We start from the raw sequence: 15,157 nt of genomic DNA, 5'->3' as shown, positions 1-15,157 counted from the left end.
ATCGGCCAATCCCATCCTACTGTGCTCCTCCAGCCAACCACTGTGAGTCTGAACTGGGTGTTGCTTCCTGCCTCTGTGTCCCGGGCAAGCCAGCCTCCTCGTGATTTCTTGTGCCTGACTCCATGAGCCATAGGGACCATGGTTCTCCCTCACGGTTCCTTGAGATAATTCATTTATTCAGATATCACTCGGTGCAGGCTGACGGTTCACAGGGCAACATACTGAGCATCAGAGTTACGGAACGCAGCAAAGAGGCCCAGTTCCTGACCTTGACGAGTGTTCAGCCTGACTCTAACAAGACAGACAGACAGATAGACAGACATCACACAAACAAATGTGTGGAGAGAGAACAGCTAGTGATGGTGGTTTACACCTATTAGTTCCAATACTCCAGGAGGATCTAAGAGTTCAGGGCCAGCCTGGGCCACACATGAGAGTTTGTCTAAAACAAGAAAGATATACAGAGCCACAGTCAGCGCTGTGAAGGAGAAGCATGCCCGGTGGAGATGAAGCAGTGGCGTCACATCAGCGTTCAGCCAACGGTCTGTCCTAGAGCCTGATGCTTGGTCTCCTCCCGCCACCCGGCCTCCCCAGAGCGATTTCCAGAAAGGAGGAGAGCAGGTTAATTGTCGTTCTCCATCCTGGCAGCAATCAGGGGCCTCCTGGGGGATGGTGAGTGGGTGAGGAGCACAAGTCTTGAGACAGCAGACGTGGGCTAGAACCTTCCCTGGCTCAAGAGCCTTGGAAGAAAGAGAGCTCAGTGCTGGGCATGGTGGCACATGCCTTCAATCCCAGCATTCAGGAGTCAGGGAAAGGCAGAACTCTGAGTTCAAGGTCAGACTGGTCTACTGAGCAAGTTCCAGGACAGCCAGGGCTACACCAAGAAATCCTGTCTTGAAAAATGAGACTGAGACAGAGGGGCGGAAGGGGGGAGAGAGAGAGAGAGAGAGAGAGAGAGAGAGAGAGAGAGAGAGAGAGAGAGAGAGAGAGAGAGAGAGAGAGAGAAATGGAAAATATCCAGTGCCAGACAACTTTCCATACTTGGCTTTTGCCAAGCTCCCTTCTCCTTGGCAAAGTTCCCTTAACATAGAGGCCAGGCCTGGTATCGGATTGGCCCCAGGTGGCCAGACTGTATCATCACTTCCTGGTGACAGCCTCTGGAGGGACTACTGGCAAAACTCTGAGATGCCAGGATGTGGAATACTGCATCCCCTCCAGGGCCCTCTGGGGATCTCTCACGCAGGTGTGCTGTTTCTGCAGGGACGAGGAGCCGAGGAGCCACAGTGTTGGATCACTGCCACTAACACCGATCCTGTCCTGTGTACCCATCGCCACCATGCTGCTCTCCACTCAAGCCCTCAGGACCCAGTGCCAGCCAATCTGGTCGCCACACCTCCATGCCCGCTGTCCCACAGAGGAGCTACGTGGAACTCATGTACCCTTCCGGGGCAGATCAGAAACTCCCTGGGTCTGGAAAATCAAAACCAGCTCCCTGATGCTGCCACCAAGCCCCCACCTACCGTTTCCAACCGTGCGTTCTCAGCAAGCCAAGAGTATGACGCAAGGTTTGCCAGTGTGTGATACACTTTTGCAGGCTGGCACACCCCTTCCTCGTGCATTCATTTCCCTGTGCTGGGTTCTGTGGTGCAATAATGAGCTGCAGACACCCTTCCAGCCTTCAGGAAGTCCCTGGTTTAGGAGGCAACTGTAAATAAACCAAACCATTCACCAGAGCTGCTATTACCAATAGCAGGATGCAGAGCGCAGAGGGCCATCTTAGCCTGGCATCATTGAAATTGGAAAGAGCTTCCCCCGCAGGGATGCTGAGGCCAGAGGGGCCCCTAACCCAGGGTCTGAAGGCTTAGAGAGGGAGGTGAGCTGGTCAGCCAGCAGGGGAGGCTGGAAGAGTGTTGAGGGACCAGAGCATCTGAGCAGGGACACAAATGTGGCTTGAACCCTCTGCACTGAGACGCAGAGAATGAAGACACAGAGAGCCACTCTAGAGATTACAGGACTTCCTTCCCACCTGAGCTGAGGCCTGGCAGTGAGCCTCCCTAACTTGCCTCTCTTCAGGTCTGTTAATGCATCTCACAGTAACATGCTGGCCTCTCGCCCCGTCGGGACCCCAGAATGTTAAAGATATACAAAATAGATGGGTTCCAGATTTCAGAGTGCAGCTTCCTCTTAGTAAACCGGAAGCATCCACAGTTCCAGAACGTTCTGCCCAGTCTCTAACCAGTCTTCGTCTGGCCAGGTATGGCTTCCTAGCCTTCTGCCCCCAGCCCAAACTGCGGTGGCATTCCTTCTGAGGCCTCCACCCACATGCTGAGCCCTCCATGCTCCAGGCCTGGGAGATGCAAAAGTGAGATCCTAACCCTGCTGGGAAGGAGCCACCTCCAGAAACAAGGCAGTGGAAGCAAGGCGACCAGGGCTCCCAGAGGTTTGTTCAAGCTGCTGTGGGACTCCCCCGGTGGAGCTAAGATCCCTGCCTGGAATCCAGCCGCCTTCTTGGGGAGGAATCTTTTGAACTAGGTCTTAGTGAAACTGGACACAGACGACACATCTGGACCTGACATGAGTGTTCCACAGACTCAAGCAGTGTGGCGTCTTCACACGCTCCGTGGCCATTTGTATCTCTTTTTGTTTGGGCATGGTAAGGATCACAGGGTCTCGCTATGTGAGTCATGCCTCTCCTGCCTCAGTGTCCAGCATGCTGGCATTGCAGGCATGAACCACCACCCCAGCCATTTCCACTCGATTCTCTTCTGCTTGGATCTTTGCCCACTTCTAATTGAGTTATTTTCTTCAATTAATAAATTATAAGAGTTCTTCACCCCCTCAGGTTGCCCACCTTCAATACATGACTTGCAAATACTTCATCTGTTCCGTGGGTCTGCATATTCCTTTACAGCTTTTGAATCTGTTGTACACATGGATGTTTTAATTTTTCTGATAGCCACAACAAGAAAGTGAACAGGAATGCCTGCACATACATGAACACATGTGCACACATGAAGAAAGTAAAAAGGAACAGGTGAAATTTTTTTACTATATTTCACTTAATATATCTGAAATTTTATTCTCTCAACATGTAGCACATAATCCAAGTTAAAACTACTTCTTTGGTGCTAACTTCCGAAGTAGACATGCACGCATAGCCCACGTCAGCTGTGTATGATACAACATGTGTAAGCAGGCTTCCATGCCCATCCTTCAACTCCCACTCAATGCACGGCATGGCGCAACCATCCCTTATCCATGCTCTTCTCCCTCGTTCCCAGAAGGGACTAGATGACACGAAAGTCCCCCAGAGTCATCATGCCCAACTCTGGCAGTGGTCACAGTCTCCAGTCCTGAAAGGCTTTAGTTACACGAGCTGTCACAGACCCACTTGAATACATCTACCAAGTTAACGTTCACAGAGAGCAGAGGGAGAAGGTCTGCATAGCCGCTGCTCCCCCAAGCCTACCTGACCCAAGCTCACGTCTGATTGTCCCAGTTTCCTTCTTCCTCTCCAGTTCCCGGCTTCCCTTGTCCTCCACCAATACATCAGTCGATAAAGGTCCTTTACCTGGAGGGACGACCTTCCACCACTGAAAGGGCTGGATCCTCGGCTCCACCCTGGCCGGCTGTGGTCTTCTATTACCTCCTGGTGCTGCTATGGAAATGCTAAGCAGCGCCCACCACAGCTGACTGAGCTCTCTCTTCCGATTGTTCCAGGTAGTCTGCCCTTGGCTCAGAAGAGTCCAACATGGCTAAGAGCAGCCTCGACAGAAATGTGTGCGTCCCCTGATACCGCCTCCCCCATCAGAATGAGACCCACAAGGCAGCAGAGCTGCAAACTCTCAGGTAGAAGCAATCCACCCCGAGAGAGAGATGGTAACTTAACAGCGAGGGGAGCCCCTCTGAGCCCAGCCTGTGAATTTCCCTGGTGAGAACGGTGAGTCTCCAAGCACGTACTGCATCCCGTGGAACAGAGCTCTGATTTCCCAGGCCAACTGGTACCTCGGGCTGCTTCTGGGATAGGGATCCCTGGTCAGAAACGTGTTTCGTAACAGTATGTTGTGAGGCTCTCTGTGAACACCCAGATGGGCTGGCAGGAGTATTTCAGAAAGGAGAGCAAATAAACACTTCCCTCGCTAAGACAAGCCATGTTCCTTCCTTCCATGATGGAAGGAGTCCACTGTGACCAACCTATCAGCTGGCTGCCTGGCCCCTCTCCTCCGGAATGGTAAGCTTCTGAACCACCTACGAGACATTTTCCCACCGTCCCTGATCCATGCAGCTTTTTCCCAGGGCCTCCCCGCAGCCCAGCAGCAACAGACAAGTCTTCAGTCTAGAACCAGCTTAGCAAGCACCAAGTGCTCAGGAGTTTGTATCTACACTGAGCTGGCCAAAATTGCTGCCACCTCTCAAGAGGCAGCACCGTGAAAGTGCCTTGGACACCTAGGCTGGGGACCAGTCTCCTTCGTTAGGCCGAATGCCAGCACTCCTGAGACAGGAAAGAACTTTTCCTCTCTAGACTGTTTCCTCATTCTTGATACAGAATAGAAACACAAGGGTAGTCGAGGCCAGCAACACCTCACAGTAGGATCGGAGGGCAACAAGGAAGGCTAATGGCTGAGTCTCCCTTGTATCTTCACAGGTCTTTTGTTCTAAACAATGTAAGGAAATATTCCTCACAAGAAACACCTTTCACAGCCGGGCGTTGGTGGCCCATGCCTTCAATCCCAGCACTCGGGAGGCAGGGACAGGCGGATCTCTGTGAGTTTGAGGCCAGCCTGGTCTACAGAGCGAGTTCCAGGACAGCCTCCAAAGCCGCAGAGACAGACAGCTCAGTGGGCCATGGTGCTTGTTGCCAACCCTGATAACTAAATTCAATCCCCAGGAACCACATAGTGGAGGAGAGAACCGACTCCACCACACTGTCCTCTCGACATCCACTACACACTGAGGTATGTGCGCGGGCAAATAAATGTGGTTGGAAAATTGCTAGTTACTATGTACATAGTGTGCTACAGGTCAGAGGGTGTCGTTATGACATTTACATGCACACACATCATCGTACTTTGTGTCCACCCTCCCTCCCTGCCCTCCTCATTGGGGACCTCAGCTGGTCCTTCGCTCCCCTAAAACAATTCCCCTTCTGTTTTCTACTATTACATCTTAATGTGGAAGTTTTAATTTGCACATTTAATTTTTTGCCTTTTAGTAAAGTGTTTTCTGCATGGGTACTAGCCTGTAAGACAATAGGAAACAGGTGTTTTATTCCTATACTAAGGGCCTCTGTGTGTGTGTGTGTGTGTGTGTGTGTGTGTGTGACAGAGAGAGAGAGAGAGAGAGAGAGAGAGAGAGAGAAAGAGAGAGAGAGAGAGAGAGAGAGAGAGAGAGAGAGAGAGAGAGAGAGAGATAACCCCTATGTGGAGATCAGAGGACAACTTGTGGGAATTGATTCACCATGTATGTCCTAGTATGACACTCATCTGCCCTAGAATAAGTTTTTAATGGTTTGGGGTCTTCTAACTCACTTGACTTCTGTCTAAAATAAGCCAAAGACAGGCAGGAAGCTTTAAGGGATGTCTCTACCCTTTCTAAATCTGACTGCCTGAACATTGAGTGATAGGACACTTCCGCCATCTAGTGGTCAAAATGGTGATTACAGACACACGAGACAGCGTTATCCCATGGCAACATGTAGCTTATTGAGTGAACACTGGAAATTGAATGTGGGTTTCTGAATTGAGACATAATGTCTGTGCAACTGTATACTAGATCTTAGTGTGGGGGAAAAAAGTTAAAGCATCTAACAATTGTTACTACTGACTTTAGCTATTTTGAGGCGGAGGAAGCAGCAGGGGCCATACCACCACCTGTAAGCCCAGAGTTGACGGCACCAGAGGTCTGCCCGGGGTAGTACTCTCATCCTGTGGCATTGGATATAAAATGCTGGAGGTGCAGTGGGTGCTCAGTTTAAAAAGGTGTTATTCCTCCCCTGATGGCTAGCATGGTCTGCTGCGTGGTTAATTCTCTTTTCCTCCTTCAACCCCCAACTGATTAGAACCCCATAGCGGGAAAGCAGCTCAGTCCGGGGCCCTGGCTACTCCCTCTCTGGCTCACAGCTGGGCTTCCTTTGCTGTCCCCACATCACCCTACACACTCGCCTCTCTTCTTCCCAGTGAGCCCTCCCTCCCTTAATCAGCCCCACCACTGGGCACAGAACTACCCACATCCTGCTACCCGCACATCCACACCTCTCAGTGTGGTCCCTACAGCAGCCTGTTAGCTGGGAACTGGTTAAGCATGAATGTTTTGGGGCTTCGGACGTATGAGGCCAGGACCTCCTGGAGCCCCCCCCCCAGCTGTGTCTCGCAAATCCTTCAGCTGGCTTCCTCTGCATCCAAGTCTGAGAGCGGCTGCTCTGCACCCTGCATGCTAGCCATGATGATAGTCCCACCGCTACCACTTCCCGCGTGGAGGGCCTGCTCCCGCTCCCCTCTACCCATCCCCACCCGCTGTGGAGACAGTCCTGTCCTGATTCTCCTGCATCTCTGCATCCGTGGCAACCCTCATCAACTTCCCATGATCCTGTCACAAATGCAAACTGTTTCTAATGTTTATCCAGTCATTTCTTAGTGCATTTTATGTGTAGGGGTGTTTCTCCTGCATGTATGTTTGTGCACCATGTGCCGGGTGCCTGAGGAGGCCAACAGAGGCTATCAGATCACCTGGAACTGAAATTACAGACACATGGGTGCTGGGGACTGAACTCGGGTCCTCTGCAAGAGCAGTCAATGCTCCTAACTATGAACCATCTCCCCAGGCCCTCAATTGTTTTGACACTAATATAATGCAGTTTATTCTGGTCCTAAACAGAAATGCACAAGCCCTGTTTTCCACTGTGCGTTATATGAAGCATACCTCTTTTCATTCATGCTGGACATGTGAACTCTAGGAAGTTAACAATTTTTGGCCAGGCATGGTGGCGCACACCTTTAATCCCAGCACTCGGGAGGCAGAGGCAGCTGGGTCTCTGAATTCATGACAGCCTGGACTACATAGAGAAACCTTGCCTGAGAAATGGGGGGGGAGTGTCAAGGAGGAGGGAGGGTGCAAGACCTCTAACCTCTTACTTCCAGACCCTTCTGGAGCTGGGGACTATGAGCAGTTAGAGCAGAAAATGCCTGTGGAGAATTCCCACGCAGCTCTTTAAACTGAGAGAGCAAATAGAACCAACGCCTTCGTTTACAGAGCAGGGTGTTTACAGTTGACAGTCCCTCCTCACAGAGGCAACTGCTCATGGCTACAGCACAACTATGTGGGGACCAGACTGAATAGACCTGATAAAATAAAAACAATACAGTTTACACAGTGGAGTTTCCCAGTCCCACCAATGGGTCAGGTCACATCACACACACACACACACACACACACACACACACACACACACACACACACACAGCATCCACAGTGTGAAACACTCTGAAAGCCCATCATGAATGAAGCAGTGACCCCTGCTTTACCTGGCTTACTGCTCTCAGCGATGCCATCTGATGGGGCTGGAGCTTCCTATCTGGACTCATCTTCCCTATGTGTGTTGAATGTGTGTGTGCATGAGTCAGGAGAAGGTGCCCACATTTGTACACACTCAGACTCTAGACGACGGACACTGGGCACCCTACTCTAACATGCTCCACTCTGTCCCCTTGAGGCAGGTGTCTCACTGAGCCTGGACGTCACCGTTTTTCCAGCAAGATCCACCTGTCTGTCTGTCTGCCCTCCCTCAGCACTGTGATTACAGCTGCCCAAGTCTACACTGGCTTTTCTGTGGGTGCAGGGGATCTGAACTCAGTTCCTCTCGCTTGCACAGCAGGTGCTGTTGCCCACTGAGTCCTCCCCCCAGCTTCCTTCTACCCTTCTAATGCTCACATTCGAGTACTGAAGTTTGTGACTCGTTTTTAAGCATTAGATGTAGTGCTTGGAATATTTGCAACCGCATGCCATGGATGTTTCATGAACAAGAGACTGCACGCAATGGTGGTCTCATAAGGGTGTCATGGAGCTGAAACTCCCACTGCCTAGTCAAGATGTAACTCACCCACAGAGCGGTGTGTCACATATTTGTGCTGGAGCTTGTGGAAAATGACCAACTTTGCCACCAGCCATATAAAAGTGTAGCCTGTACAATAATGGACAGTACACACTGAGCCATGACTGTAAACAGCCAAGTTACTGCTCTGCCACTTACCATGCTAAACTTTTTAATCATTATTTTAGGGGGGACCCCTCTGTTTTCCAAAGAAACCAAACCTTTCTGTAAGCAGCATGGCACACCAAGCTAGCATCCTCACATCCTATTTACTGTGTCTCCCGAGGCCACATATGTAAGCACAGCTTAAGATGTCACACAAGAGCAAAATTGTGTAACGATGCACCTCTCAGAATGTCCTCTCATCGATGAACGACGCATGCCCACTTCACATTGCACTTTTATTTCCGGTATGTCTACCCCCTCTCTGAGGTACTGCCATAGATACTGATCATAAGACATGATGAGTGCAACTGTTCAAGTCCAAACTGAAGTCTGTAACTGTCGTGGCGGCTATGTTCAGAGAGTCGCAGCTGTGTCCATATGAACGGCTGATGTGTTCCTAGTTACTCTGCACTAGCTCGTTTTCAGTAGAGCAGCTGCAACCCTGTGGGCTCTTCCTCCTCTGGCACGTGCTGGCTTCCTTTCTTTCTCTCCTGCCCACATATTTGGTTTGACTGGATTAATCATTCCTTAATACCAAGGCATAAAGAGTAAAAACAAGCTATTTCTAGATTTTTTTTTTTTTTTTTTTTTTTAGTTTTTCGAGACAGGGTTTCTCTGTGGCTTTGGAGGCTGTCCTGGAACTTGCTCTGTAGACCAGGCGATTTCTAGAAATTTTAAGAGGGAGTTGGATGTACTTTGTAAAATGGAATCTATTGGGGAACTGTTCCCCACAATATGGAATAACTCAGAGGGAGGCAGTAACTTAGACAACCTGCTCTCCTCAAGGAGTGGGCCACCTACCCCAGGGCTCAAAGCTTTGTGGGTTTTGGTTTGGTTTTTGAGACAAGTTCTCTCTATACAGTCCTGACTGTCCTCCAGGACTCACTCTGTAGACCAGGCTGGCCTCAGACTCACATAAATCCACCTGCCTGTGCTTCCCAAGTGTTGGGATTAAAGGTGTGTGCCACCATACCCAGCCTTAATTTGTTTTTTGGCATGTAGTCTAGGTTGGCCTCAACTCACAACCTCTTGCCTCTGCCTCCCAAATACTAGGATTAAGGTGTGTGCTGCCTCATCTAGCTAAATCTCTTCAGCTAAAGCCCACTTCTCCGAAACCCACCACATCCCTCCCCACTGGAAAACACACCAAAGAAGAGCACTTGCAGACACATCATGCCCCTTAGAGCAAGAAGCCACTTCCCTTCACAGCAATGTCAGCCAAGAGACCAGTCAGAGCCCACAGGTATGAAACAGAAATTTAATTTCAGAATATTACATGAATATAAAAACAATATATATGATAGTTTCTTTATATTACACATATATGAAAAATAATCAAAAGTAACAAACAGGTACAACCCTCTCTTAAGAAACCTTTTTGGGGTCAGTGAGCGAGCACATGGAACAAGCACAGACTAGCCTTGCTGAAAGACCTTGGGTGACAGACTGCCCTTCCTACAGCATCCCAGAGGCATGCTCCAAGGCTCTTTCTCATGGGCTGTGGCCTCACACACTCCAGTTTCCATGGTGACACAAGCACTCATCTCCTTGGTAGCCCACCTCCATCAGCTCCACACTGCTTGCAGCATTAGCTGTATAATTAGTAGAGCCAGCTTTTGACAGTTGAGTCTGCCATCGGGTTAACTGGAGTCACTCAAAACCTTCACCTCAGGGAGCCAAATTCTAGGACAGTTCTATTGGTTTGGACTGGATCCTAACTTCAGTTTGCAGGCTTCGAGGCGTAGAGCAGGGATGATGCTGTTTCCAGAGGAAAAGGGTGTCACAGAGTAAAGACCTCTGCGCAGAGCTTAGATGACAGTCCCAGTATGAGGCCCATATAAAGTAAGCAGGCAGGCAGTCTAGAGACGGCTGTTCTCAAAGATGGCCTCCTGCCTACACATGGTCACATGGCCAGTCACATGGCTGCTGGGTCCCCGAGACAGCAGTATTTCAAACCATACACAGACACAGGCTCCGGAGAGGGAAGTCACACAGAACACTACTCAGGAGAAACAACATTTCTGCCCTGTGATGACCTGACCTCCATACAATCCAACAAAATAGCCATGTCCAGAGCTCAAATCGCCACCAGCAGCATCCTGTCTCTGTAGTCAGCATCCTATACTACCTCATCTCCCAGGGCTGTTTCCTCACAATCCTGACTGGCTCTAGGAGGACCTTCCAAGTAAAGCACATCTTGAGTGGAGGGCCAACTGTGGTTCCCTCAGCACTTACCAGCTGTGCTGGTACTGAAATACGACCAATGTCTCCTAAGCCTCGTTCCCTTCACTGTGTGTGTGTGTGTGTGTGTGTGTGTGTGTGTGTGTGTGTGTGTGTGTGTGTATGTTAGGGGAGGGGTTCAAACCTGGTCACTGATTTCAGTGAGAAAATCCACTTCTGTGAAAGGTTAGAAAAAGGGCCCACAGCCTCCACTCATTCACCCGGTGCAGATCCAAATCCGACACGATCTGCCTCTTCATATTTGGTCCCTCTGGCAAAAATATACTACCCTGTGTTGACACAACATCAAAGCCTGTGGTAATTAACCCCGAAAGAAAGGAATGGTACTTCCAAAGAGATTGCTCCAACATGAAAAATAAACACAACAAATATCCTTTAAGACATGGGTTAGCTGGGTAGTGGTGGCACATGCCTTTCTTTAATCCCAGCATTTGGGAGGCAGAAGCAGGAGAACTCTGAGTTCAAAACCAGCCTGGTCTACAGATTGAGTTCCAGGGCAGCCAAGGCTACACAGACAAACCCTGTCTCAAAAACAAAAACAAAAACAAAAGACACAGGTTAAAAACATTAGTTAAATACTGGCTCAAAAACAGCAACTCTACACCTGTCAGAAGGGCAAGAGAAACCTGGAGCAACAACGGAGTTTTTGTCTGAGTTTCCCAGAAGATACCACAGGATTAGAACAGCCACATATTATAAGACACAAAAAGACGGTTATGCTCTTCCTCAAGTTTATTTTACACTGGATCACAGCTTCCATAAGAAAAATGACCTATAATACCCTTAAAGCAAGAGACTGAGTATCCAATAAATAAATAAAATACACATTCCCAAATAACATGGTAACTGCCCAAGAGGCTAGTTACAGAAAAGTGTGTGTACGGAGTCTAAGTCTCTCTCTCTCCCCTCACCCAGAGCGCCCCCGGGCATGGCTTCACTCGTTCACACATCTCCTCAGTCTTCCCTCTCTCTCTCTCAGAAGGCACTGCTCAGCTCTCTGCCCAGAGCCACACTACAGTATGGCGGAACACACTTAAAGCAAGCTTTGTGCTGGGGAGAACTATTTAGATTTGGTAATACAAAAGGATTTCTGTTTGACCTCACTATATACCTAGTATAAGAAACTTATTTAAAAAGAAATAAACTTTTTCTTAGCAATGACAACAATAACAAAAAGAGTCAAACAAAAACCTAGACAAATGAATTTGCTAATGAAGATCTTTAAGAATGACCTAAAGCACTTTTAGAGAAAGGAGCTTAAACACCTCCACTGCTCCCAAACTATCCAACTAGAAGGCCAAAACCCACATTTTCCTTTACCACTGCTGTTACAACAACAAAACAAACAGTGTAGTGTGAAGAGTGGGCTGACGAGACACAAAGTCAGCCTCTGCTACCCCAAAGTCAGCTCTCATTTCAACAACACCACAGCACTTTCAATTGTTTAGCATTAGGTTGGCAAACCGTATTTTGTTTGCTGTGCGCCTGGTTCCCCTCAGTGGGGTGAGGATGGTTGCATGGTTCAAGTCAGTCCATACCTCCCCATCCTCACCCACCACCTGCTGCTCAGTGGACAGGGGTTCTGTTTTACTCTTGCTTCCTGTGCCCGTCCTGACAAGGAGAGGGGCAGTGAGCAACTGTCCTAGATCACTGGTGACACACCACATCTGCTTCCTGTGGGAGCTCTTTTATTAGATCTTATGGACCTGCAGAGATTGCTACGCATTATTTTCCTTGTTCCAAGCTGCTCTCAGGAGAGAGTTGAGTGGCACATTTGACACCTAGGAATGTGTGACAGGATCCTACCAAAGTCAACCAGCCTCTCCTGGGACTACTGCAGAGTTAGTTCCCACCACATGCAGACTGTAGCACGCTCTATGTAGCAGATCGTGACTCTCTCCAAGTCACAGGGATCTGGCATAGAAGTGTTGCAGTGGCAGCAGAGATGTTCCGGGTGAGGATTCGAAGGAAGGAAGCAGGTTAACAACCACACGCCATTCCCACATCACTAAGGGAGACAGTGAGGCATGGCGGCACAGCTTATTAATAGCTGAAATCTGTTAAAATACACTGTACTGAAACTCTCTTTCATTGCTGTGTCAAATTCCCTATATTAGACACAAGAAATAATAAAGAAATAGTAATCCTTTGAACACAAATAAGATAAAGAGATTTCTCAAGCTCAAAATGAAAAGCGACAAAGGCATTTAACTTAGAACACACCTAGGTTATTAATCTAAACAATGGCTTTTAAAACAAGTAAACCAACAATCAATTACTCCCTACTGACAACACGGAGAAAAGCCACAAATACCAGTTAAAATAGAGCAATCCACTAAGACTGACAGGACTTTTAAAAAATATTACCAGCAATTAAACATAAAATTTCCTATTTTGAGAAACAGAGCTGTCCTGAGCACACTGACTAAGCACCGCTGGGCTGCCCACCTACTGCACTGTGTGAGCTGGCAGCGGGCAGGAGTTTAGTGGATTCTGATGTTAAAAAACAAACACAGAGCAGAACAGTCTCTGAGAGGCACAGCTTCAAAGACATCCAGTGAGTGAGAGGGTTAGAGGTATCAGTCCATCATGCTTTGATTGGCTTTCACAATTCAATGCAAGGAGCGAGCTGCAAACTTCACTGAGAAGAGAAGTAATACCTGTCCCACTGAAGAGAAACTTCACGTGGACAACAGGGGAACTCCAGTTAACCCTTCAGAGGAATCCTAGGTTAAACAGAAACAAGAGGATTAGACATCAATTAAAACACTCATTTCTTAAAATGCCCCATCTAAAAGCTACAGAATGTATGCTTTAGTATTTTCTCCACATTTGGATTAAACAATGTGAGACTTCGACCCTCTACCATGTAAATATCATCAAGTCTGCTTGGCCTATTCCCAGCTAGTTTTTTTTTTAATAAATTTTATTTAAATTAGAAACAATCTTATTTTACATAGCAATCCCAGTTTTCTCTCCCTCCTATCCTCCCATGCCCCCCACCAATCCACCCCCATTCACTCCTCAGGGAGGGTGAGGCCTTTCATAAGGGACCATCAAAGTCTGTCAAATCATTTGGGGCAGGGCCTAGGCCCTGCCCTGTGTGTCTAGGCTGAGAGAGTATCCCTCTATGGGGAATGAGCTACCAAAGCCCATTCATGCACTAGGGATAAATACTGTTCCACTGTCAGGCCCCATAGACTGCCCAGGCCTCCTAGCTGACACCCACGTTCAGGGGGCCTGGTTTGGTCCTATGCTGGTTCCCCAGCTGTCAGACTTGCTCAGGTCACTGTTTCTGTGGATTTCCCAGCATGATCTTGACCCCTTTGCTCATCACTCCTCCCTCTCTACAACTGGATTCCAGGAGTGTGTCTCAGTGCTTCTGCTTCCATCCAACTTGCTCTTCTTTTTTTTTTTTTTTTTTTTTTTTTTTGGTTTTTCGAGACAGGGTTTCTCTGTATTGTTTTGGAGGCTGTCGGTCCAGCCCGGCCTCGAACTCACAGAGATCCACCTGTCTCTGCCTCCCGAGTGCTGGGATTAAAGACGTGCGCCACCACTGCCCAGCCCAATTTGCTCTTCTTAATGACAATAACAGTCATCACTTAGTAGGGACACATATAGTGAGGGCTCTCGCCCCAAGTTCCTTGTGTACATTACCTCATTTATCCTCACAGCTACCTACATGGGAGGTAGTATGCTGCCGTTTCACAGATGCAGACCCTGCAACCACAGAAGCTCACCTGCCCAGGACAGAAAGCCATCAAGCTCTAAGATGGAGCTGACCCAAGTCTACGTGACTGTGGGTGGAGCTTGTGCTGCTACCAGCACTGCCCTGCTCACCAGAGGCCAGTTACTAAACCAAGAGCAGCAAGCCACAGCCAGACACTGCTGAGACAAAGGGTTGAAGGTGGGTGGTGTGCATGAGTGAGTGCTGGAGGACAAGGGCTGAACCCAGTCACTGCAGACGCCAGGCGAACACTTCAACACGGATACTATCTATCCTAAAGTCTGACCTGCCTCCTTGAACCCGATGCAGGGATGTGACAATGCAGATGAGGCAAACATCATAATCATAGTCAATGTCCATATTTCAGGAGTGATGACAGAGTTCAATGGAAAGTTACTCTGTCTGGCTCGGTGAGGCAGACAAGACTTCAAAGAAGAGCAAGAGAGAAGGTTCAGCTGGACTTGGAAAAACTAGAAAGATTTGAGTGCTGAAAATAAGGCCCTTGATGAGTGGGTGTTCCATCATGTGTTCTCATCTGGGGTAAGCCCCTGTATCCTCAAGGGACACTGGTAATGTCTGCAGGAACTTTCAATTATCATAACTAAGGCAGGATGCTAGTAGCATCTGCTGGATCAAAGCTGCTAGATATCGCCCATGCAAAGGCAGCTCCACACAAGGACTCATGACCCAAAGTGTCAACTGTGGCCAGGCTAAGAAGCCCTTGGCTAAACAGAAGTCTCCATCATGCTATTGGTGGTGACAGTGACAGTGCACAATGTTTCTTCTGGGGGTGATTTCAACATCATTGTCAAGAACAGCAGGATTGTATCCATTGTTCTGTAAGAGAGATACGTGGCAGGCTGGCTCCTGAACTGCAAACTTGGAGACTGGAGAGTTCAGACCTAAAGATGCTATTTAGGAGTGAGCTGTGGAAGCAG

The 15,157-nt window shown here is 48.6% G+C and overlaps 1 protein-coding gene across 4 annotated transcripts in view; it reads right to left on the bottom strand.

The window, feature by feature from the left end:
- Positions 1-9,495: 9,495 nt before the first annotated feature.
- Positions 9,496-15,157, bottom strand: part of Arhgap19 (Rho GTPase activating protein 19) — a 42,519-nt gene continuing 36,857 nt past the window's right edge. For all 4 annotated transcript variants that reach the window (XM_040744498.1, XM_040744515.1, XM_040744506.1 and 1 more), the window contains one exon: positions 9,496-13,218. In XM_040744498.1, the coding sequence (XP_040600432.1) occupies positions 13,208-13,218 (11 nt within the window). In that variant the 3' untranslated portion in view covers positions 9,496-13,207. The remainder of the gene's footprint in view (positions 13,219-15,157) is intronic.

Source organism: Mesocricetus auratus, unplaced genomic scaffold, assembly GCF_017639785.1.
Source record: "Mesocricetus auratus isolate SY011 unplaced genomic scaffold, BCM_Maur_2.0 Super-Scaffold_4256, whole genome shotgun sequence".
NCBI lineage: Eukaryota > Metazoa > Chordata > Mammalia > Rodentia > Cricetidae > Mesocricetus > Mesocricetus auratus.
Note: the sequence above shows the minus strand (reverse complement) of the source record. Positions and strands in the feature narration are given on the sequence as shown.